Here is a 26,588-nt window from a genome sequence, read left to right on the forward strand (position 1 = left end):
AAAACACTCCAGGACTTCAGTTAGGAGTGACAGGGTTGATCTTCAATGTGCTTGTCTGCATTTATCCATAGTATTCACCAACTAATTTGGAAGCAAAAGACTTCTCTCCATCTAATGGTGGCTATTCCCACAGACATGCTCCCTGAACTGTGAGTGCTTTTGTCGTCTTATCTTAAAAAATAAATAAATGATAAAAAAAGAAAACAAAACAAGAGAAGGGAACAAAAGGAAAACCAATCAACCAATCAAGATCATTCATCTCCATCCTCACCTATAGCCTAGCCAATCAACTCGCATCTTCCCCTTTCCCTTCATTCCGGCCACTCCCACATAAATGGTGCCTCTCTGTCTCCTTCTCTGGTTGTATTGTTATGATGTTGCAATGTATTATAATGATATATACACCACTGATCCTCTCTCGGACTGAAAGGCACTGCTTTATCGTCGGGCTTCCTCGCAGTGTAATTATGCAACTGATCCAGGATCATTTTGAAGCAGGAGAATAAACTCACTAGCCATACCTTTTGGAGTTTTGGGATTCTTCTCCTTGCTGTAGCTAATGTACTCATAACATAAACAGTCTGATATTTTTTCCAGTCTCTGTCTCTGTTTTCGTTGTGTGTGTTTTTTTTTTTTGTTTCTTTGTTTTTAAAGGGGAGGGGAACTTTTGCTTATTTATTTCTGGTCTCTGTTGATTTATGTGTTGTATATTTTATTTATTTATTTGGCTTCTCGTGTTATCATTTGTGTATGTACTTTATGGAATATATTTATTTATTTAATGTTAGCACAAATATTCTAATATACAGGCAAAAAATTGTCACAACAGAAATTTGGACACTGGTTTGGAAGTGAATTCAAAGATGGACATTTCATGTCTCGCAATGTCCCATGCTTCCCCCAAAGTTCATCAGACAGCACTGTTCTTGTGCATAGTTGTGTAGACCGTGTGTGTGTGTGTGTGCGCGCGTGTGCCTGTGTGTGTGCATGTGAATCTTGCACGTGTGTTTTTTGTATGCACATTTGAGGGGCACCACACGCAAATGAAGCAGATCTAGTGCACGCTATCTTGAAAGGAAAGCAGTTTCCGCCAGAAGTCTTCATACGTCGTCGATGGGGAAGACTGTCTTGTCCATTGCACTGCTCACCAGCACATACCTGAAGCTGATGATGTTTGTCCCTTAGTGCCCGCCACTAGTCACTTTCTACATTTGTTTGTCCATTTTTTGTGTTCTTTTAAAGTCCTTCCCATCACATTTTAATTTGCCTCTCAGTCCACTATCACATGGTTTCTTACCTGGTGTTACATCACATATCGTTTTTCCTTTCTAAGAAAAAGACATTGTGTCATGACTATGTCGTCATCCTCATCGCCTGTCATTCTTGTAAAGATTGTAAGCTGTACTACATCCTTGAGTCAACAAAGCAAGGTTTTCCTTTTTAATGTCAAAAGGGTGAGAACAAAGAACAAAAACGAAAAAGAGACATCTGTATCATAATTTAGGTATAACAGTGCACTATTACTATAATTATTGCCTGTGATTTAAAAAAAAGGAATAATAATGATTGAAATTATGGTCATAATAAGAATACATGTTCTTATGATTATAATAAACTTTAAAATGTGCTCTGTGTGGTGTGTTTTGAATCACATGCGAGTGGCCCATTTAGGCTCAAAGACTTAAGGTAAAACATTATTTGAATATTGTGGTAACATGACATTTTTGCTGACAAAAGAGGCTCTAGATTCAGAAACCAGTAAGCATATAGTTTTTATAATTGTATTATAATGGTTTATCTTTCTATTTTGTGTCTGTGAGTTGGGACGTTGTAGGATTCGGAGTGCATGACAGTTATCTCATAATTCTGTCAAATGTTTTAAGGGCGAATGCAGGCTGTCATGCAAAAGGTGTATTTATGTTATGGTATAAAAGACAAACATTGGGAAGCTTATGTTAGAGTCTATTAAACTCAGGAGTGTGGCTGAATTCAGACATGCCCAGTCACCCTAACCCTGCAATAAGCCTTACTGCTGGAGAAAACCCAATCTGAGGCACATTAACTTCACTATCCATCCAATGTTTTTCCAGTATTACTTGAGATTCTGAACTGTTCAAGGCCAACCTTGATCATGATGTGACACTCATGGTCATGTTCTTAGCATAGTTTATCAAGATAGATGCTGACTTCTTCAGAGAAAGTTAAGATGTTGACTTTTGGGCAGAGATCTTGTCGGTTTCAGGTTAGAGGAATGGCCTGAGGGACTGAGATGAAACATTAAAAACATATCTGTGGCCCTCAGTCATAGGGGTTTTGGTCAAGACAAATCAGGACAGAATCCAGTACAAAATGTTATCAGGCAACACTGTGGCTAAATCCTTACCTCTGACTAAACTCCACAATTGATTTCTGACCCAAATCTGAGGACAAGCCCTCCACTAAGTAATTTATCTGCTTAAAAAAAACATAGAAAACTGGCATCAGTTAAAATGATGAGCTATGAAACTTTGGTTTATGCTTATGCTTTGATTTATGCTTATATGGTCAGAAGCTTGTCTAAAGTGACCTAATGGCATCAATAAACATTACATTAACAGTTTATTGTAAAGAAATATGGTATAGTAAAATCATATGGCCAGAGGTGGAAAAAGTACGAAAATATTGTACTCAAGTAAAAGTACCAATACCTTGATGAAATTTTACTCAAGTACAAGTTAAAATACCGATCTGAAAATTCTCAAAATTTGAGAATTACTCAAGTAAAAATAAAAAGTAGTTCATTTAAAATGTACTTTAAGTAATAGTTACTTAGTTTTTTTTTTTTGGGGGGGGGTACCAGAACAACCAGTTTTACCAAAGACTTTCTAATGAGGAGATACAGCACTCAAAAAATGCTGGGGGTAATGCATGGGGTTAGTTTGTAACGCCAATATGGCAGTTGTCTACAAATCATATGTCTACACATATCACAACCCTTCCGCGGCAAAACGTTGACATGTGAATACATTGAGCCAATCATGTGGTGTGTTGTAAAATACATTGAGCCAATCATGTGGTGTGCTGTGAAGACATCGTGCCAATCATCTGTTGTGATCTCGCTGCTGGAGCAAGATTGGTGTCGTGAAGCCTTACGCACACGAATTTCTGCTGAAATAGATGCACGATAAGTGCCCAAAAAGTGTTGCAATATGGCCGCCGAGTGGAGGTACTTGCCTGAAAAGGACGTTGAGAAATGGAGATCTATGTGAAAAATCACCGGAGTTCTCCTTTAAGTTTGAGCAGTAGTTGATTTTCAAAGTTAGTTGCACTCCTCCTTGGTTCGCTTTGCAGTGAACAGTAATCCAGCACAACTGAAAAGCCCCTCACAGGCAGCTGAGGCAGGCAGGCCAATATTGAGATGCAGAGAGTTTTTTTATATTTGGAAACGAGCAGAAGGTTCAGCAGATTAAAGGACATCGTACTGGGGGGGAAAGTGGGAAGGATATGGCCCCAATGGAGGAGAGGGCCCGTGAAAAGTGGAATACAGGGGGCACAACATTTTCACCAGGCATTAGTAATAACTCAGGTAATCCACACATAAAAAATCCAAACAACTCCATAAGTAGAGTCAAGTAATGAAGTGGAATAACACAGGGGAAAAGTATTGAACACGCTAAGAAAAAGCACTAAGGCAAGGAAAGGGAAGGAACGAGCTGGAATCTGTATAGAGAGTTATCCTTTCTATCTGTGCAAATTAATATAAGCGGTTAGTAGCCTACATATTGATGGGCTATAAAAAGGTTTTTCATTACCAAGGTGTCACACAAGAAACATTTCATGATGGATAAAAGCAAAAAGCTCTCCCAAGACCTTTGCAACCTTATTGTTGCAAAACATATCAATGAAACTGGTTACAGATGCATTTCAAAACATCAGAATCTTCCAGTAAGCAGCATGGGAGCCATTATCTGCAAGTGGAAGAAACATCACTGCATCATCAACCAGCCATGCACAGGATCTCCTCGTAATATTTCTGACCAGGGAGTCAGAAGGATAGTCAATTCCAAGAGCCAAGGACCACTCGGAGAAAGCTCCAGAAAGACTTGAAGGCAGCCAATTCAATTAAATAGTTCTGGAAGTAACTAAAGATCAGGATTCACAAGAGGGACCCCTGGAATCTGTTTAGAACTATGGGCCAAAATCAGACCTGATACTGCGACCAATAAGTTTTGTCATACAGGAAATGTCTTGAAGCTGTCTTTACAAACAAAGGCTTTTCCACAAAGTATTGAAGAAATTTCAGTAGGCACGTTCAATACTTTTTTCCTGTGTCATTCCACTTTAATACACAAAACTCTTATGTTTGGATTTTTTATATGTGTGTTAATATAATGTGTGGTGAAAATTTAGAATAGACTCACTGGAAGTTTAGGCTAATTACTGAAGAAAAAAAGCGTTCAATACTTATTTCCACCATATATTTATTTTACCTGAATATTTTAACTTCCAAATTAAATGTCAAAATGAATGTCAGACGAAATTTAAAGTTAGTTAATACCGATTTTATAAACTACTTAAAAAATACAAAATACACAGAAAAACTACTCAATACAGTAACGTGAGTAAATGTATTTCGTTACTTTCCACCTCTGCATATGGCAATCAATAAACAAGTACAGTAAAAGTAAATCCTTTTGAAACATAAGAGTATAACTCATTTAGCCTTGAAAAGATTTCCCATATGAGCTCTCCACTGGCAGTAAACAGCCAATGTCAAGCACCTGGAGTTCACTGCTCCTCATAACCTGGCAACTTCGCTGTAAAGCGGGTCAGAGAATACGAAAATAGAGCTCTTTCTGGTCATACACACCTGCAGGGGGGTCATGACAAAGAGTGTGCCTATGCATAAAAATTGTATCTGGCTTGTATGGTAGATTTTACAGGCTTGTATTGCTGATGCTATCAGAGCCAAGCCATAGTACCACAGCCATTTCAATGCCAATTCCTTCAAATTCCACAGATTGTTGACTCAGATTGACTCAGAGAGATTTTGAAATGTCAACTGTAGGCCTAATTTCCAAGGAACCTGATGACGCAACATGCTCTCCCAACTCTTAATAAATCAGTTGTTAAAATGTCCTCTGTTGTTCTTAAAGAAAAATGTCCTCTGTTGTTCTTAAAGAGCAGATCTAGGAGGTGATAGAAAACATGTAATATTTATTTTGACCAGTCTAACCATTATAGAAATATTTTGCTGGGCACTTGACCTTGCCTGTAAAAAAATGTGACAACAGTTCCACCTAGTGGCTGCCATAGGGAGAGTCCTAGCCGCTGTACCCCAGCGGCCAGCAAGAGAAATGTCTCCCGCCTACAAACTGCACTCCGCAATTGCGCTCGTCAGAGTCAAATCCGATGGAGAGGGACGAGCCGCCATCTTTTGTGCGTCTCTCCCTTTAGCGATTAAAAAAATAATTTTGAAACTGGTTGTTTGCATCTCCCAAGTCAAATAAATATTCGAATATATGTAAATATTAGGTTCTTCTCCAACATGCGTTGTATATTGGACTGGATATAACTATTTTTCTCGCTTGCAGCCCATATTTCAAAGAAGTGGCAGCAAGGTGTAGTTTCGCCCATTTCGTGAATCCGGAGCGAAAACGAAAGGCTTCCTGGAAGCGAGGGACATGAGAACGGACCTTATTTTGTCAAAGACGCTGGAAGTGGCTGTATGAAATGGCAAATATTATTTGTTTTTCTTGATATTTTTCGCAAGCCCTCTCAAACCGCACGGAATTACGACTGAAATTCGGTCGGACAGTTCACTTCATCACGTGGTAGGTTCCTCCTTTTTCTTTGTTAGCTGGTTAGCTAAGCTACTGCTAGACCAGTTGGCGTGCTCTCTTATTTAACGTTAACGTTTCATTCTAGCTTTGTTTGTAAAACATTGGTATTTGCGTTGAATAAATGCTACATTCGTACTGATACATGCTTGATGCAACAATATTATGTTTAATGTTTTGTTTAATGTACATTGTCAACATTGGCGCAGTGTATAAGATCTCTATCTTTTGCACGTCATGGTTTATAAACCATTAGCCAGCTTCGCTAAACTTACGTAGCCAGCGATACGGCTACATTATGGGTTTTGCTAACGTAAACGTGCTTATGGTTATGCAACCTTGTTAATACACACAATTTCACTTATCGCTCAGTTTGCTAGCTCTGCAGCATTCATCTGTCAACACAACAGATAACGTCTGCAGGGTAACGTTAATTCTCTTTAACTACCATTTATATTATGCTATGTGGGTTGAAAATAACCCACCTAACGTTAACGTCATATTAACGTAACGTCTATTATACTTGCTGGTAAATATTGTTGCATGCTTTAAATATAGTCAGTTTAATTAATTGTGTTTATTGTTTTTTTTAAAGCAGTCAGCTCGAACTCCTGTTTGTAGCATTAATCTCGTAGTCAGAAGCCGCCGAGTCTTGTGAACAAGTGTTGGTGAAATTACTACTAAGGTTAGTTAAATTTACATGGAAAGGGCTTGGCTCCCAGTTAAGATTAGCCTAGTTATAGTTAACCCACGCGTGTGTGGATGTTTCCGCATTTCTTACATAATCTAAAAAGGCTTCGCGAGTTCTTAACAGTTCTAATCGTTCTTATTATCAGACAATGTTAACGTTATATGCATTGGTCTATTTCAAGCCAGATAGCCTACTTTGCTAACTTAAGGTTTTGGCAAACTGCCATGTACCAAACGTTAACTTCGCTATCGCTAGTTTACTCAACATGAGATTAGGCGCGGCGGCACTTCACGCTCACAACGTTAATTTCGAAGAAAAAATAAAAAAAAAATTAGTTTACATTGTCGCGGGGTCCTGTTACCCTACTGCAGACTCACATTGCTCTTTTTTTAGCGTAGTAGTCGCAGTACAATTTCCTCACAGAAAACGTAGCTGGGTAAATCATTTACAAATCCCACATCCGCATATGCTCAAATAATGTAGCCTACTGGAAGGTCTTATTTAAACGTCTTTAGCGGTCCTGTTTGGGCTATTTTGTCATTGGTAGGCGCTAGTTTGGACGGCGGGGTGTATTGCATAATCTTCACGGGAAGTATGGCGTAGAAACGTTGCATGCCCTGTGGCGGTGCGGTTTCACGCTATTTAGTTTATTTTCTCCAGAGAGGTGATGTTCTCTTTCTTCATGGTGCAGAGAAGCCCTCTGTCGTTTTATGAAACAAAACTTCGTATATGGACCGGTGGTGTCGTCAAATTTAACCATGATTGATCCTGCTGCTCTGACATATTAACCTAGTTAGTTTCCACTACAGTCCTCCTAATCCCTGGTGATAAACACCCGCTTGCTTGGCGCTTGGACTTTGTCTTACGTCAGACCTACAGTATGCCATTATTTTAGAATAGCATGCCTGGGCAAATGAGGACTATTTACTTAAAAACTATGATTTTATCAAAAATGATTTGTCTTCCAGTTTGACTGGTCTGTTTTGGGAGTAATGTGTTTAGTCAATTAGCACACAATGACAGCCTATAAATCTTCTCAACTGGTGTTTCTCAAGTGAATTGTATACAGATGGAAGTATGGAGTCGGATATATTGTGCAAAGGTTTCACCCAGATGTAGGCCACTGCACTAACATTCCCCATTTCACTCTAGTTAGTCACATAGTGCTGCAGTCTCTTGTCCTAAGGATTCATGCTTAATTCCTCAACCACAGATGGTTAGTTCTTGTGAAGGAGGAGGAGCAGAGGCAGACACCATTGGAGGGAAAGAGAAAGAGTCCTTGCTCTCTCACACAAGCTTGACCGTAACAGGATTTTCCCTCCCAAACAGCTGTAGTGGTCATTACTGTGTCCGGGGGTCTAGTTTGTGTGGAGCCACCCCCTCCTCTATTAGTCCGGTTAGCGGGTTCACATTGTTTCCACTGTGTTAACTGTGAGGTCAAGCAAGAGGTGAAGGGTTGTGTCTATTTCTGGCTTTATTTTAGACCAAGTGCCTGGCCAGGGATAGATTAAGCTTTGTGCCTACACAGTACACAACCAACCCCCTATCTCAAACTTTCCCCCTGTCTGTTTTCTTTGTCCACTTTTGATACTTTGCCCTGGTGTCATAGCCAGTTAGTTTGTCATTGTGGCTTCAGATTAAGAAGCACTACTGCAGTAGATGGTAATTAGGTGGAATTTGCTTAGCTGTTAAGATCGACTACTAGATGGTAGAAGAACAATTAGGCTACTGTCCATTTCCATTACTGTTCATGTATGTAATATTTTTTTGTCTCTGTCTATATCCCCATCCCCCTAATTTCCTCATGTCCTGTCTGTCTTCCTCCCATCTGACACTTCCTCTTCTTTCTCTTTTCACCCTTTTCCCCCTCTCCCACCAGTTCTCTCCTCTGTTTCTCTCCCTCTCTCCCATCCTCGTCAGGCGGTGATTGGGCAGGGCGCAGCGACGAGGGGGGTGGCTCCATCCCCTGGCCACTGCATGGCTGCGATGGCGCCCGCTCTGACCGACGCCCCAGCCGAAGCCCACCGCATTCGCTTCAAGCTGGCCACACCCTCGTCCGACCTGTCCCCGTCCGCCAGCGCCGAGAACAATAGCAACGCCACCAACATTCTGCTCTGCGCGCCCAACGGTAGCGGCAGCCCTTCCAAGCGACGTGTCACCAACGGCACTGACCACCACCACCACCATTATCACCACAGCGCCCAGGAGAAGAACCTGCTGCGTGGCGACACACTCCCCGTCGCTAAGTCCCCGTCGCTGGGCAAGCTGCAGCCCCTGGTGGCCTCCTACCTGTGCTCCGATGTGACCACGGTTCCGTCGCACACACAGGCCAAGGAGTCGCTCAAGTCGCACCTGCAGGGTGCGCTCATCCAGCAGACGGTGCTGAAGAGCCAGCAGCACCAGAACCTGGGCCTGTTTGCCGCTACGGCCGGCGGAGACGCGCTGCTGCGCAAGAGGCAGGCGCTTGAGATCACCGGCGGCCAGCTGCAGGGCCTCCTCAGCGGGGGTGAGAGGACGCCCGCACCCGCCACGGGCAACGGGCACGCCATGCCCATCAACGGACTCGCCAAAAAGATGGCCGCCAATGGCGTAGGTGTGGTGAATGGCGGTGGAAAGACGGCTGCTGGCCAGAGCACTCAGTTGCCCAAGCCTGCTTCTGTCACGCGGAGCGGTGGAGGCCTGTCGAGAGTGTCGGGGAGGGGGCAGCAACTGATCGCCCAGACCGTCTCTCAGGGCGAAGGCGGTGTGGATGACCCCCCTCAGCCCACCCAACAGTCACCCTCTCATTCCCCGTATCCCACGACAACGGCTCTTCGCCCTCCCCTCCTCCCTCCACCTGCCAGAGTGCCTCGTCCCAGCGGCTGGAGGCTGAGCCTGAGGGGCCTCCCTCCAGCTCTGACTTCACACTGACCACCTCTACCACCACCACAGACCACAGACATGAACCTTCCTCCTCCTCCCTCCTGCGTCCTCCCTCTCCCTCCACAGCGGGTCTGCAGGTGCAGGAGCGCACGCAGCAGACGCAGCGACGGCAGGCTGACATCGAGGGCCGCCTGCGACACCTGCGCAAGCGGCTACAGGTGGTCCAGGCCAAGCAGGTGGAACGGCACGTGCAGCAACAGCTGACCGGCCTCCTGGACAAAACGGCCGTGCACCGCGCCGGCAGCGGTGGTCACCATATGCCCACGGACCCCTGGGGCCGCGTAGTGGACCCTTCCTCCTCCTCGGCCGCTGCGTCCACCTCCTCCTCGGGTGTGGTGAACTTCCTCAGAAGTGGCGCAGTGCCGGTGGATCTGGAGCGCCTGCACGCCAGCGGCAGCAGCTTTCTGCACTCGACCGAGACCGCATTTGACTCGGACGCCACCGAGAGCAGCTCGGGTGGGGAATCGGACGTGGAGCAGGACGAAATCGCCCGCGCTGACCCGGACAAGCGCCATGTCCAGCTGTGAGTACAGTGGTTATCATAGAAGGTGTCGATCGCAGAGAGAAGTGTGTTAGGATATGACACAATGTTCACACTACACAGGCAGGCCATAAAAAAAAAAAAATAATCAAGTTTATTTTATAATTATTAAAATACAAATGAATATTTGCAAGCGAAATAGTTTGCGGGAGTCTAGTTTCAGTTTCGTAATGAATATTGCCAATGGTACACCTTTACTTAAAAAAGACAATAAAGGAAAGTTGGAGATTTTTCGTGTCTTGAATGTTGGGAAGCACCACAGATGTCATCACTGCAACATCACTAAAATGAGACCTGAATGTCAGGGTGTCTGACTGGTCGGGGGAAAACCACTCAACTGCCTCCTTTCTCTCCCTGCCCTCAAGCACACGAGAGCAGTGACCCAAACAGACAAACAAAAACATCAGAGCAGCATGTGGTGTTCCAATAACCCCAGTGAACACAACCTCGCTCCCACACAGGCCATGTGTTAGCATTGCAGTCCGAGAATCAGGCAGTGATGGTGAAATCAATCCCTTCACCTCAATAATAACTCTCTCTCTCTCTCTGACCGAATTTAGAAATAGCCTCTCTTGGCGTGCGATGGGCTAATGGCGTGTGTTGATAAGGGGGCCGGACCGAAAAGAGTTCAACCTGTTTCAACACAACTGACACTACTCCACCCTGTTTGCTCACAGTGCAGTAAAGTCAGCTTGTATGGCGCTGGTGAACGGCCTAAACTGCCTGCTGTTAAGAAAGACTCCCATTAATTCTCTTCAGTTCCTCTGTCACACTCAACAAAGCATCATCAAGTCAGCCTCACGCCCTGAATGCGCAGGGTTAGAGTGACAATCCATCTTGCCTGTTAGCACCACTCTCCTGACTGCTAGTAGAAACAGGTTTAGCCGACATACCCATGGTGTGCTGATCCACCCACCGCATGAAGTGATAAAGCACGGTTGCATCATCCAGTTGCCTTACCAGTTAGCACAGGCAAACACTCTCTGGTGTTTTAGGATTAGAGTGGATTATCAGTCAAATTGTTATTTTAAACATCAGTATTGGCCCAGAATTCCACAATTGGTGCATCTTTACGTTAAGAGTGTGTGGTGTGTGTGTGTGGTGCATCCTTACATTAAGAGTGTGTGTTGTGTGTGTGTGTGTGTGTGTGTGTATATGGCAAATGTTATTTTATATTCAAACCAGTGTGTGGTTCCTGGGAATTGAACCTATGACCTCAGTGTGTGTGTGTGTGTGTGTATGTTGAGTGTAGGCAGCGTCTGATGTAGACAGAGAGCACACCCATATGCTCCACCATCCACCCAGTTTATTGTGGTGCATCCTTATGTTAAGAGTGTGTGTGTGTGTGTGTGTGTGTGTGTGTGTGTGTGTGTATATGGCAAATGTTATTTTGTATTCAAACCAGTGTGTGGTTCCTGGGAATTGAACCTATGACCTCAGTGTGTGTGTGTGTGTGTGTGTGTGTGTGTGTATGTTGAGTGTAGGCAGCATCTGATGTAGACAGAGAGCACACCCATATGCTCCACCATCCACCCAGTTTATTGTGGTGCATCCTTACGTTAAGAGTGTGTGTGTGTGTGTGTGTGTGTGTGTGTGTGTGTGTATATGGCAAATGTTATTTTATATTCAAACCAGTGTGTGGATCCTGGGAATTGAACCTATGACCTCAGTGTGTGTGTGTATGTTGAGTGTAGACAGCGTCTGATGTAGACAGAGAGCACACCCATATGCTCCACCATCCACCCAGTTTATTCCCCCAAATTCCCTCAGTGTGGTCATAATTGGGCACTGCTCTGCGCTTGAGGTCATCACTGTTTTGCTTCCTCTGCCGCCCCTCCCCGGCGCAGTGCTGTCTGAATCATGACCAGGGTTACATTTCCTGTTTATGCTGAAAGAGAGAGAGAGAGAGAGATTGAGACTGCATTTTTAAAGACACGGAAGAGTGGCTTAGACGGGTGGTGGTGTAAAGGCCTCTGCTTCATCCACGGGAGGGAAAAATGAGGCAGATTCCGTCGTTTTAATATTGGGGTGACTGGGGGAGGTCATCTTTTGGTGACCCTCTAGTTTAATGTGTACAGCAAGTGCATACAGTGCAGATATTCAAGGGATGAAGTGTGAGTGTGTGCGTGTAATGCCATGTGGTGTGTTGAGAATGAGGCCCTGCCAACTTGGAAAGAATGTTCATGTGGCGTTCTGTGTCTGTGTCTGTTGGACATTTTGTTATTCCACAATTATCATTTTATTAGAATGTAATATTTTAATATGGAAAGTGTTTTTGTTTGTGAGGGAAAGAAAAGCTGGTAGAGCGTGTGTAAGGCTGTATCATGTGTGAGAGGCAGCCTGTGTTTGTGTGTGTGTGTGTGTGTGTGTAAGAGAGAGAGAGAGAGAGAGAGGGAGGCCCTGTGTGTTGCAGAGAAGCGAGTCCGTGCTGATAGTATGTGGTTGCACTATTGTCTCCAGGACAGCTGAGGCTGAGGTTTTAATGCTCAGCAGAGACCCAGCAGTAGCCACCTCAGAGGCCCTCAGGTTGATGATTAGCAAGCAGGCTTGCCTGCCGTGCCAGGGCTAGCGCCCCCTACCCACCGCCTGGGTCCACCCTCTGGACCCCTGACCTAAATATGCAGGCATCCATGAAGGGAATGGGGGAGGATGGAAGGGGGTATGCAAACATGTGAACGAAGCACAGGAAGTCATGAGCGGTATAGACAGTTGGTGATTTGGCCTGGTAATGCTGTTGGTAACCTGCTAACCAAAGCTTAACTCGTGTCACGCTGTTCGCCAACAGCAACATCCGTCTTCTTTGTTTTAAAGTAGCAGGGAATTCACGCTGAATTGCAATTTTGCCATCAATCATTATGTTAAGCCCGCCTACCGACTCTATACACGATGTGATTGGCCTTATTGAAGCTTAATTTTGCGTCTAGATTTCTAGGCTAAAGAGTTGGTGATTTGGCCTGGTAATGCTAGCATCTTAGCTGGTTGGATGTAATGCGAGGAGAGATAAATGTGTTGATGGGAGTGATGTGTGGATGTGGGTGGGTGGATTGGAGTGTGATCTTGTGAAGTGACTTTTGCAGACAAGATCTGCTGTGTTGTGAGTATGTGTGTGTGTGTGTGTGTGTGTGTGTGTGGTTTAAACCCAAGGTGTGGCGCAGGAGTGTATTGTGTCCGATTTTACTGCTCTCTTGTCCTTCGCACACAAGGCGAGGCCGGCCTTAATGACATCACTCACCTCATGAAAAAGGAAACGCAACTTTAGTCACTTGAACTTTGATAGCCGTTGCCATGACAACACTGCAGGTCAGCAGCGGTTTCTGTCTGAGGACTTTGACTCCAGTTTGTGTCTGACGCCTTCATGGATGCCGCCATGAGGGAGCACCCCCGCCCCTTTCACTCTCTCACACACACACACACGTAAAGGAGCAGTGTAGAAGTATTTGTAGAATAGCAGGAACATGGATGTGTTAAATACCCCTCTGCAGGAAGGCTTTGGGTGTGTGTTTTTTATATGTGTTTATGTACTGTGTGTGTGTGTGTGTGTGTACTGCTTTTAAATTCCCCCATGTTAGACTGCCTGGCCTGACCATCTGGTGCAACTATATAACAGCATGATTCATCAAGGCTGGCTGCTTGTCTTAGCAAGTTAGAGGCAGTCAGGGAAAATGCCGTAAATAGAATGCAGAGGCTATTCAAATAAACACAGTGTGTGATGCTAACATTTCGCCATGTATAAAGGGCTCTGTTTCGCCATCTATAAAGGGCTCTGTTTCGTCATGTAGCTTTGACTGCACAGGTTTTGTCAGAAGGATGGTACAGAGAGGACCTGGAGTCAAAACAAGAGCAATGATGTATGTGCAGCGTGTTTGTGTGTGTGTGTGTGGGGGGGTCATTTATTGTCATGCTCTCCTTTCAGCTCTTTATAATTACGGAAAGGGATTGAAAAAAAAAAGCTGCCCATTGAGTTCCGCTCCTCATGAATACAAGTCCTTGTCCCTGCGACAGACACAGACACACACACACACATGCACGCTCTCACTCAATCACTCAAGATGAGTCATGTTTATAAAGCAAACAGGTACTACTCAGAGCCTAGTTATACACGCGTGCAGTCCCCTCATCTTTCCCAGACTGATCGAGGGAGAGAGCCAGAGAGGGGGATCATGTGGTGCTTATAATGAAGTCATCTCTATTAGTGTCTCAGCTGCTCCGTCTCACCATGACTGTGCACTCTAATGAGCTGTGAGGAAGGAGGGAAGGGATAAAGTGTCAGTTTACTTTCCTCTCTTACGCTTTTGTTTTCTTTCTTTTCCATTTTCTACCTTCGTGTTTTTTTTTATTTATTTATTTTTTTAGCTCACCTCATGTTGCTCCTTCCTGTTTTTGCCACATCTGGTGCACTAGTGATGCTCCAGCATCGGAGAACTGCTTGTGGGCTTTGTGTAGTCGTGTCACTTGTTTTTCACCATCACTTCTGTCTTTCTGTCACTACTGTGTTTACTTTTTTTTTTTCTCCTCGACTTTATTTCTTTTTGTATCGAGTGAGTCATCTACTCCAAATCTCTGGCCATACTTGAACATCACTCAACCACACACTGAATCTCTCTCTCTTTCGCTTACACACTCTCTCAGTCTCTCACACACACACTTCCTCTCTGTCTGTCTCTCTCTCTCTCTCTCTCTCTCTCTCTCTCTCTCTCACTCACACTCACACTCACACACACATACATACATACATACACACACACACCATTCTCTCACACACACTCACATGCACACAGTTCTAAGCCTTCTTCTGCTCAGCCCTTTTCCTGCTATGCGTCTGTGTTGGATCACTGTTCCTTCTGTCTTTCCTCTTGAACATAAGATTCCATTCCGCAACAATTCAAGGTTCTAAAATTCTATGTTGAATTCAATGAAACCCAGATATTCTTTAGAACGTTCATTATTCTGCTCCACTCTCCCCTTCCCCATGTTCTTCTAATCTGCCCCTGAGAAAAATTCTGCATGCAGTCCGTGAATGGACCCGGTGGCCATTTTGGGCTCATTTGGCTAAGTGACACAAGGGGGGGGGGGTTGTAAATTGACTCGGGTATGCAATTGCCACTGATTTGCCAATGGCCGATATGCAAAGACTGCAAAATAATGACCTTGAGTCTGGGAGTCCCTCTTAAGTTTGTCAGAGTTGTGTTTGTGTGTGTGTGTGTGTGTGTGTTGACTGGGATGGTAATGAGAGTGCGTAGGTTTGGTCTCTGAGGGACTGTGCCCTTTAAGAAAGTGCTGAGTGTGGGAGCTGCATACTGCTGGGGTGTATGTGCACTGGCCTTTTTTGTGTAGGATGGATGGAGGGGTCAGACACAGACAACTAAGTGGGTAGAAGCAGACTGGTCTGTATGATGTTTTGATGGAATATTCTAAACTAGTCTTTATATACAGTTACTATAATTACTCATACCCTAAGCAAATTTAGATTTACAGAGCATTCTATTTTGACCAGTCGATTTCCTCTGCCTGGAAATAACATAAGCATGAGATAAAAGATGATTCATTGTGCAAAGATATAAATAAATAAAAAAGGATTACTGCATATGTTTTCTTGGTCAAATAGGAATATAGTCATTTTTAATAAAAAATTGGCGCGGGATATGAAAGGGCCTAACTGTATGTGTGAGTAGTATGCATGGGTGCTCTTGCTCTGTGTAGTGCTCATTCACTACATAAGACAATGTGCAAAGTCTTTGGTAGCTGAATGCTTAACCAGTTTGTGGTATGCATAACCTTGAGGCTTCCTGGCTTTGCCATTCCTAAGCATTCCTGCATCAGCCGTAAATACAGTCATTGTTGTTGGCCATTGTTCAAATCCATTGTTCGATGCTCTGAATATGGCCATTAAGACTCCGCAGCTCTCTGTTGTCAGTGTGGCTGAGAGATGGAGAGGCTAGATATCAGCGATGAGCATTAGCTCGCCTCTTAAATGGAAAGGGAGATGGTGACAACAGAGAGCTTCCATGGTGAAATGGAAATATGGATGAGACATGGTGGATATCATGATGGATTGTAATGGTTTTGTCCTTGAGAATATTGCGAGTGATTGTAAACTGGCACCCCCTGCAGCATAACACCGGTATCACTGCACTACTACGAGTGGCAAAAGAGGAATACAAATTGGGGCGTTGGAGTTGGAGTTGGAGTCGTGGCCTACTGGTTAGGGCTACGGGCTTGTAACCGGAGGGTTGCCAGTTTGATCCCCGACCTGTAGGAATGGCTGAAGTGCCCTTGAGCAATGCCCTTAACCCCTCACTGCTCCCGAGCGCCACTGTAGCAAGGCAGCTCACTGCTCTGGGTTAGTGTGTGTGCTTCACCTCACTGTGTGTTCCCTGTGTGCTCTGTGTGTTAACTAATTCACGGATAGGATAAATGCAGAGAACAAATACCTTGTATACGCAAGTATACTTGGCCGAGAAACCTGATTCACATTTACATTTACAAATGACAGGACTAATCTCAAATGACTTTTGAATAGATTTCAAATCCAAAGATTGGCATCCAATGACGAAACAGACAAATAGATGAAGCATGCCTCAGATGAGGTCCTCTATGGGGCAGACAGCTAGCAGTGAACAAATAAGTGAATAAAAAGATAAACAGATGCTGTCTTATGATGTCAGCTGGTCTGTATGCTGATGATGCTAATGATCCCATCATCTTTCTCTCCTTCCCTTTTTCTCTTTCTCGCTCCCTCCTTCTTTCTGTCTCTCTTTCTCGTTCAGATGGAGGAGGGCAGAAGGCCGTTATGCGGTGGAGCGATCGGCCATCATCAGTCACTGGAACTGGCTGCAAGCCCACGTGTCGGACCTGGAGTACCGCATTCGCCAGCAGGCAGAGATTTACAAGCAGATCCGCGCAAGCAAGGTGTGTATGCGTGTGTGCTCTGCCAAAATACTGCCAAGTAGATATGGACTTGATTTCACACAGGCCTGGTGTAGAAATATGGTCGTTTTTCTTGCTTAGCATTGTACATTAGTTAAATTTATACATCTAAGGACCTTCTTACACCAAACAACTTTGACAAGATTTGGGAAAGATTCTGGAAAGATTGGAGTCTTTTAACTAATGCTTTTCACTAACATTCAAGCTTTACTCAAAAGACTACAATCTTTCAAGTCTTTCCCAAATCTGGTCATGTTAACATGTTTGCTTCAAATTGTGTATTTCTTTTGTGATGTTTTATCCACTTGATGCTGTGAATTTGGCATAACTTCTAGTTAATTGAAAAAAAATACACCACCCTTGGTGTCCCAAAGTTGCATTACCCCATGACTTTTACAGACAGACAGACAGACACCCTTTGATTCTGAGTGAAATCATACTTTTGGACTGTATTTGTTATGGTTTAGCTTACTTTGAGTTCAAAGGTAAACATCACAAAAGAAAACTGACAGTGAATTCCACTCTCACTGTGTCCTGTCTGTGTTGTATTTTGTATTTTTGACCTTGTTTTAAGAACATCTTGCCAACTAAGGTCAATGTGTCTGTGACCTTAGAATCAAGCACACAACACTTGTATAAACACCACAAAGAGAGAGAGTGTGTTTGTGGATGTGTTTTTGTGTGCTGGATTTAGGAGGAAGTTGGAGAAATGAGTATCTGTGGCGGTTGTGAAATAATCTTCAGTGTGGTTGACTTTCTGACTTTCCCGACTTTCCCTCTGTTTCCTGCAGGGCGCTGTGGAGTTGGCTGAACCTGCGCCGTGTGAGCTGTCCACTGATATGGAGCCCTCGCCGTGCGCCGCACCTGAGGTAAAGCACTCGAGCGAGTGAGAACAGACCAGTGAGACAGACTGGCTCAGTTCATCTTTCAGTTTCTCTACCTCAACAACCACAAAAAAGTGTTCTCATGAAATTCCAGAGAAGTTGATGTATAACCAAAGCTTTCCAGTGAACTGATTGTTGTTAGCTTGGGCTTAAAGTACATAGGTCGTTCACTGTGACACTGTAATCTCTTACATGTGTTTTGCCTTCAGAATGTGGACTCTGAGAGGACTGTGAACCCAGCAGCAGAGCCCAATCACACTAGAACGCCCAATTCCATCAACGGCATCCCAAACAGGTACCCCAAAAGAATAAAATAACTGCTAAGCACTCTCTGCTGCACCCTAGAGGCTAAGGGAAGCATATGGGAATGGTCTTGTTTTTGTGACTGACTTTTACTTTTATTTTCATGTTTAATTTTATGAGATGACTAATTTTAACAACCCTTTTGTTTTTGTAGTGACCTTGGGTGTCATGAAAGGCGCTTTAAAAAATGTATTATTGTTTGATTTTGCATGAAGCTCTGTCATGTAAATCTTTACTTGACACAATTACTTGGAAGGAAAAATGAAGAGGTCATATTTACAACCTGTTCGCATGTCCTCTCTTCCTGTTATGGGAAGTGTAGAGATGAATCTGAATATATGTGTCTACGTGTAATGAATTCACATTTTAAAATAGCAATGAATATCTACAACTCTGCAATTCTGGGTATTGAATTGCAAGGATAGTCTGCAGTGGGGAAACTATGCAGAGAGTTGTTTATATAGGAGGTGTTGTACGTTGTTGTTTACATTTTTGATGCGGTTTGTTGCAGCGCTGAAGACGGCTCTGACAGGAAGCCCCTGGGCGTGACCCCTGACCCCACCTGTGTGGCTGCCCGCACACGCCCATTGCTCAGCTGTCGGAGACGACGACTCGTCCACCCCAACGTCCTCCCCAACCTCACTGGAAAGGTGTGTGTGTGTGAGATGGTGTGTGATTTGTTTTATTGTTTTTTTTTTTTTTCAAAGGATTTAATAAGGGGAAGAAAACAACATTGGATGAAAAGGCATCCATCATCTCTGCCTTTAAAACTTCTCTATGATATATGATCACACACACCCCAGACCTAACTGTATTCATCACTTGGATCAATCATGCCTCCCAAATAAATGCAAGATAAATGTAAGAAATATTTCTCCCTCTCTCTCTCTCTTTCTTTCTCTTCTCTTCTCTCTCTCGCTCTTTCTCTAGGTTCCCAAGGCCTGTGTTGCAGGTTGTGGGGTGAACACTTCCTGTCTCATGTGTGGAGGCAGCAGGCCCCCCCAGCCTCCCCCACCTCCTCTGGAGCTGTCTCTGCCAGAGCGCCTGGCCCACCTCGACTCTGGCATCCATCCTATCCTCTCTCTGCCGTCAGGTATGCCAAACACACACACATATACACACAGTCTCCACTGTCAGGTATGCCAAATACATACAAACACACACACAGTCTCCTCTGTAAGTTATGCCAAATACATACACACACAGCCCCCACTGTCCGGCATGCCAAAAGCACACATGCACACACACCCACACACACGCACGCACATACACACACACACCCTGCCATCAGGTCTCCATGTACACAGTACACCACACAGACACTGGCTTGTTACTACCTGGTATGCCAAGAAAGCACACAGTTACATAGACCAACTTGCTCAGGTATTTTTTTTGTCTACTATTGGGTATGCTGAAAAGACACACACACACACACATACACAGCCCACTCTTTGCCTGTTATCAGGTATGCCAAAGCCCCATCCACATATAGACACACATGAGACACAAGCATACCTAGTGATCTCTCTTCTAGATGCCTGTTTCTTTTAGAAACCTGCACTTCACATCACTGTTGTGTTGCTGGATTGCTACAACATACAAAACACACAATCTAACTTTGTCATTACTTTACACCTCTCTCTCTCCCCCTCTCTTTCTCTCTTTCTTTCTCTCTCTCTTCTCTCTCTCTGCCTCTTTCTCTAGGTTCCCAAGGCCTGTGTTGCAGGTTGTGGGGTGAACACTTCCTGTCTCATGTGTGGAGGCAGCAGGCCCCCCAGCCTCCCCCCACCTCCCTCTGGAGCTGTCTCTGCCAGAGCTTCTGGCCCACCTCCTCACTCTGGCATCCATCCTATCCTCTCTCTGCCGTCAGGTATGCCAAACACACACACATATACACACAGTCTCCACTGTCAGGTATGCCAAATACATACAAACACACACACAGTCTCCTCTGTAAGTTATGCCAAATACATACACACACAGCCCCCACTGTCCGGCATGCCAAAAGCACACATGCACACACACCCACACACACGCACGCACATACACACACACACCCTGCCATCAGGTCTCCATGTACACAGTACACCACACAGACACTGGCTTGTTACTACCTGGTATGCCAAGAAAGCACACAGTTACATAGACCAACTTGCTCAGGTATTTTTTTTGTCTACTATTGGGTATGCTGAAAAGACACACACACATACACAGCCCACTCTTTGCCTGTTATCAGGTATGCCAAAGCCCCATCCACATATAGACACACATGAGACACAAGCATACCTAGTGATCTCTCTTCTAGATGCCTGTTTCTTTTAGAAACCTGCACTTCACATCACTGTTGTGTTGCTGGATTGCTACAACATACAAAACACACAATCTAACTTTGTCATTACTTTACACCTCTCTCTCTCCCCCTCTCTCTTTCTCTCTCCCTCTCTCTCAGACACAAAGCTCAGCATTCATCTGCAGAGTCTGATGAAGGCCCAGGGGCAGGGTGGCCATGCCCAGAGGCTGAAGGCCCTGAAGAAGCACTCGCTCAAGCACAAGATTGCCCTCAGCCGCATACGCCTCCCCCAGCCTTCCGCCGCCTCATCCAAACACAAGCACAAGCTGGGCAACTCGCACATGGCCGCAGTCCGTGAGTACACACACACACACACACACACACACACACACACACAGACACAGTAAACTCACTGACGCGCGCATGCAAAGACACACACAGACCCATCATAATGAAGCATCTTTATGTACTCCCTGCATTTATTAGCTTGGCTTAAATGGGTATTGATCCCTGACTGCATCACAGTATATATAATTGGAGACAGATGGGCTTAAAATCCCTGATAAATACCTGCATAGGCCTACCTCCTGGTGGTAGCATTAGCTGTTCATTTCCTCTGTGGGTATTGCGTTTTAATATTACTTCTGGTTCAGTGCAACCAAGTGTTTATAATTATCTGGCAAATGTATTGTCTCTGTGCTGTGGCGCAAGCACAGTACAGTGTATCGGATATTATATTATATTATATTATATTATATTATATAAACAAACATATACTCACACACACACAAAAGGTTAGGGATATCTGGCTTTCGGGTGAAATGTAATGCTTCAGTACAGAAAGTGCTGAAACATTGAACTGTTGGACATGCGCATTCAAAAGTTTAGAGAAGGTCACATTAAGTGCACCTGTAAAGGTAATAGTGGATTTTAGGTTCATCCTGGAATTTCACCCAAAAGCAGAATATCCCTGACATTTTTGTGAGAAGTGTGTGTGTATGTGTATATATATATATATATATATATATATATATATATATATATATATATATATATATATATATATAAACATAACTATTGGCTCCTTTCCATTTTCCTTTCCAAAAATGACCAATACTCCTCATTTACCCCCATATCCTCTGCCTCTGAGAAGGGTTGATCTTTCTTCCCCCTGACGTGTGTGTCTCCCATCCCCCCAGGGCTGGCCCACCATCGTAAGAGTCGTCTGGAGCGCTCCCACCATCGCTCCCTGGCCGACAGAAGCGGCAGAGTGTCGAAATCGGAGACACACACCCCATACAGATCGGGGAGGCCTCATGAGCGCAGCCACAGTCGCAAGAGACCGCGGGAGCTGTCAGGAGACAGGACTGATGGTGAGTGAGGAGGAGGAGAGTTTGCAGAGCAGGAGGATAGGGCTGATGATATAATATCTTGTGGTATCTGTCCACAACGATAAGGAGAGTAGGAATGTTAGAAATGCATATTTACAGATGAAAAAAGAAAGAGGAAGTTGATTTTTAGTGGGATTTCCTCTGTAGTATAGAGGAAATGAATCTCACCAAAACTTGTGTGAAAGATATATGGTGATCAAAGCTGTGAAATAATATTCAACTGATTCAAATATGTCCTTACCTGAACAACAGTTACATAAACATCAAGTGTTTCATTTTGCTGTTCTCCTTTCTTTTCTTCCCTCTTCCTTCTCTTTCTATCCCTCTCAGGTCCACGGCAGCTGATGGACACTGGCAGCCCGTCTGTGTCCATCTCCAGCCTCCCTCAGTCCACTCCCAGCCCCCTCAGCCGACAGCTGTCTCTCCCCAACGAGGCCTACACGCCGCTTGGCCCCGGCAGCCAGTCTGGAGCGGTACGAACGCCAACACTCCATGACTTTACGATTTTCTTATCCGTATTGGCATGCATGGCGTTTCTGACGCTGTGTGACGCTGAGTGTAACCTCTGTTGACATCACTTGTATGTATGTGTGTGTGTGTGTGTGTGTGTGTGTTTTGTGTTGAGCAGCCCATCCGTCGCAGGAGAGGAGAGAGCTCCTTTGACATCAACAACATTGTCATCCCCATGTCTGTGGCCGCCACCACTCGAGTGGAGAAGCTGCAGTACAAAGAGATCCTCACGCCACGGTACCTCACTCGTGTGTGTGTGTGTGTGTGTGTGTGTGTGTGTGTGTGTGTGTGTGTGTGTGTGTGTGAGATGTGGGATTTCTAAACATGTTGCTCTCTGTAGGAGTTCATACGTGTTCCTGTGTGTTATGTCTGTTGAGCTTTAGTCCCGGCTGCTAATCTGTGAGGTCTTGTTGTGGTTTCAGCTGGAGGAAGGTGAACGTGTTGGACGAGCCCGTCGCAGAGGATGAGGAGGATGCAGAGGTGAGGAACCATCCATGCACTGTGTGTGTGTGTGTGTGTGTTGGAGGGAGATGTGTGTAACCCTAATTTGTTTCCCATTCCACTCTTTATTCCACCCCATTCGCTGCAGTTCTTTCTCTCCGTGTGTATACAGTAATAGTTTATAAAGTAATAGTTGAGGAGCAGTGCATGGCTGTGTGTTAATGGCGTGTGTTGCGCTATGTTCAGATTGAGGACCTGTCAGACGCGGTGTTCGCTCAGTTGCACCTCCCCCTGCAGGAGCAGGAACGTTCTCGCTATTCCTGGAGGGCCCTGGCACCAGCCAAGAGGAGAGGAAGCAGGTACACACACACACACACACACACACACACACACACACACACACACAAAAACTCATCTATATATCATCTGCAAGCGCAAATATTTGCTTATACTGGTGACTGTAAAAAACATGTAGAGTGTATGCTCAGTCCAATGTTAAGCCACCAGTAGGAACCAATTCCGGCTTCAGTTCTTCATGTGCCGTGTGCATGATGCTCTGCTGTCTGTTTTTCACACATTGTACACGCATTGGTCGTCCCTTGCCTTATTCCTCTGCGTTTGTGATTTAAAATCATCTTTGTAATGGATTTGTAATTCTGTCTCTTCCTGTCTCAACAGATTATTTAAATCTCTGGATGGGCGCACCACGCCGTTGCTGGGGGGAACCAACCCCTCCACCCCCCAGCCGTCGTCCCCGGACATGGGGCAGTTCCACGTGCTGCAGGACTATGGGCCACTGGCGTCGCCAATGAGCCCCCCGAGCCCCGACACGCCCTCCTCACGTGACTCGCACACGCGCTGCTCCACGCCCGACTTCACCTACGAGGAGAGGGTATGAGCACCTGCCGCACTTAAGCTATCATGCATACGAGCATGCACACACACACCGACACGAGAAGGTGGCCTTATATAGGCAGCCAGAGAGAGGGAGAGACACACAAGCATTTAACAATTCCGTCGTTGTTAATTCTGTTTATATGAATACACAGTGTATTTTGAAAACCAGAGCATGTTGTCATGACCAAAGCCAAACTGTCTGATGCCATCTAGTGACTGACTGTAGTACTGCTCTTAACCCCACCCACCTGATAATTTGATCCATCAAGTGTGTATTATTAGATAAGCAAGTCCACCATTTGTATAGCATTGCCAAGATTATTAAGCAAAACTATATTCATTTCTTGAAGGATGTACAGGTATTACTAAGTGGCAAAATAGCTCTGAAGCGTCATTACCTCAAGGATATGGCTTAATTCCTTTAATACATTTTACTACATGTTAGCAATTAAGCATAACAGTGCTTAATTTGTGAGAAATCAATTAAGTGATCAATTTAAATTGTATACAAAATTTAGATTTCAAATTAATTAGCCTATTAATCATTTGTCACATTTTTTGAAAATGAGCCTCTAAATACGGTAACCTGATTTGAAAAGACCCAGTGCAGTCAGAATGTCTCCCTCATCTGTTTGTCTGTAGCACAAAATTACGATTGACTGGTAATAATGGCCGTTTTTCTCCCATTCCAGACGGTACATCCCTGGGACCCTCGCACATTCCCGCTCTCTGAGGAGCCTGCCATATTGGATGAGCCAAGTGGACCAGACAATACATCCAGGAACACCTCAGGCATCCAATCGGGCCACACGAGGGCGGAGTCAGAAAGTGAGCCTGTCTCACCATGACAACGGCATTGTTGATACCGCTTGCTGACAGACTGATCACACTCTCCAGCATTAAGAGAAAAGGAAAAAAATGCTTCATCTCAAAAAGAATTATAAAAGGACTTCTGCTGTTTGATATTCAAACACCAGCCAAATATCTTCACAGTTTTTAGTGAATAATATGGAACATCAGTCAAACCTGTCTTTTGCCATTGACAAAAAAAAAGGTAAACAAAAGAAAAAACAGAAATAAAACAAACAAAAATGTTCAGTGTGAGAGGTTCCCATAAATGTTATGTTCATTGGCTTAACAATGTTCTTGGGACGTAGTGTGCTACTCTATTCTGTCAGGTGTACACTTCTGTAGAGCACTATGTAGCAGACTTCTAAATGGGGGCTTGGTCAAGAGGGGAGGGTTTCTCTGCTGGTTTTCTGTGTTGCTGTGTAGAGGAGTGACAAAAAACAAAACACGGGAATGGATTCTACCACCCATCCCAATCCCTCATTCCTTAAAAGTACATACATTTGTTTTTTTTTTGAAAAGTCTGATTTCTCGTCATTTGCTTGCTTTCCTGACATGTGTAGCAGAACAGCAAATGTTCCCTTTGAATCATCTACTAATATTTGTTATCAACCAATCAATTCATTTCCATTGCAACTATGGAAGCATGCAAAATCATTTAGGAAGTATAGGCCAAAACATGCCATCTGACTGGCTAGCAGCAGGTGCCATAAAACAGTGGATGGCCAACTAAACATTGCTAAAGATAATTAACCAAAAAGGGTTTGATTTATTTCAATTATACATCCTAAATAAAGTCTTTAAAAATCAGCATTTTATATTACGATTTAGCAAGCAATTTGGGCACATTTTGGAGTGCTCTAGAATTTGAAAGGTGTTCGCTTTTGGTTTGATTACCTATTCAAGGAATTGCAGGGGACCTGTGCCCACCATCCCAGCACACCAACTTGAATATAACAAGATCATGATGTGTACATGTGCACATTTTTTTTGCAGTCTAGCTATCACAATTATCAGAGGTGTTTTGAGTTGGTGAGCCCAAATTCATTCTACCATTAAACAAATATGCAGAATTAATCTCAAGATCTCCCATCCTTTAATAGTTTAGATTATGTTTCTTCAGCCCTACTCATTTGATAAAAAGGCAAGTCATGTTTTCTATCCATCAACTGTTTTGTTTTTGTCACTTCAGGGTGTCTACTCCTTAAGCACTGTTTCCTCGTTAGTAATTGATTGCTATGCAAGTCCACTATATTGTTGTCTGATCCTAATCCTGTGTGTTTTTTTTATGTTTTATTCCAGTCATTGAGTCACTGTTTTTCTTTTACGTCATTTATCAGTTTTTGTAGGGTTTTTTTTTTTTTTTTTCTGACAGGTTTCATTTTACAAGTTCAAATATTACAGCAGTTAACCTCATTTGCAAAGAAAAAAAAGTTTGTAAATAGTACCATTAAAACCTTTATGTCATACTTGGCAAACAAACCACAAAACCTTGTGTGTCTATCTTTTCAGTCGGTGTTTAAAGATGTATAGCTAACTTGAAACCAGTTCCCTAGCATTATGTCTACGGTTGCAAACTGGCGGAAAATTTCTATAAACTTTCCATGGGAAATTGAGCTGGGGAATTTTAGGAATATTCCAAAATGGAATTAAAGGACATTATGGGAATTAACTGAATTTGGGCTAATTCATACATTTCATTCAACTGTTTCATATTCAAACATTAACATTTTGCAATATGATTTGTTTGTTCGTATTTTCGCTTAGCTTACCATACAAAATACCATGCTAGCGGGAATCCCATTCTCTGTCTAAGGTTTACTAGCATGCTAAGCTAGCAACACTGAAACCACTGAACTGCCCAAGATGGCCTACACCACGCCATTCAACAACAAAATCTGATTGGTTGGAACATTGTCTGACTACCACTTTGTCCAGAATAACGCTTTGATTCTGACATCCCAGAAAATGGTAAAACAAAATAAAATTATGAAAAATAATGACAACATAACACCCCAAACCTCATATATAAGTTGTCAAGCTTGATCAGACAGGCAATATAAGCATATATTATATGGTTATTAATCGTCTTCTTAGAGCTTATGCAAAATGATGTACCCATT

The 26,588-nt window shown here is 43.8% G+C and overlaps 1 protein-coding gene across 1 annotated transcript; it reads left to right on the forward strand.

Annotated features, from left to right (window-relative positions):
* Positions 1–5,373: 5,373 nt before the first annotated feature.
* On the forward strand, positions 5,374–25,950 carry LOC125287433 (KAT8 regulatory NSL complex subunit 1-like). The gene is given in 16 exon segments (XM_048233269.1): positions 5,374–5,813; positions 8,390–9,342; positions 9,345–9,955; positions 16,741–16,882; positions 17,692–17,769; positions 17,994–18,079; positions 18,599–18,737; positions 19,018–19,180; positions 20,537–20,731; positions 21,577–21,750; positions 22,099–22,241; positions 22,397–22,515; positions 22,701–22,758; positions 22,966–23,078; positions 23,398–23,611; positions 24,309–25,950. Coding segments are annotated over 15 exon segments (3,246 nt in total). The 5' UTR covers positions 5,374–5,813; positions 8,390–8,487; the 3' UTR covers positions 24,465–25,950.
* The last annotated feature ends 638 nt before the right edge of the window (positions 25,951–26,588 follow it).

Source organism: Alosa alosa, chromosome 22 (assembly GCF_017589495.1).
Source record: "Alosa alosa isolate M-15738 ecotype Scorff River chromosome 22, AALO_Geno_1.1, whole genome shotgun sequence".
Lineage (NCBI taxonomy): Eukaryota > Metazoa > Chordata > Actinopteri > Clupeiformes > Clupeidae > Alosa > Alosa alosa.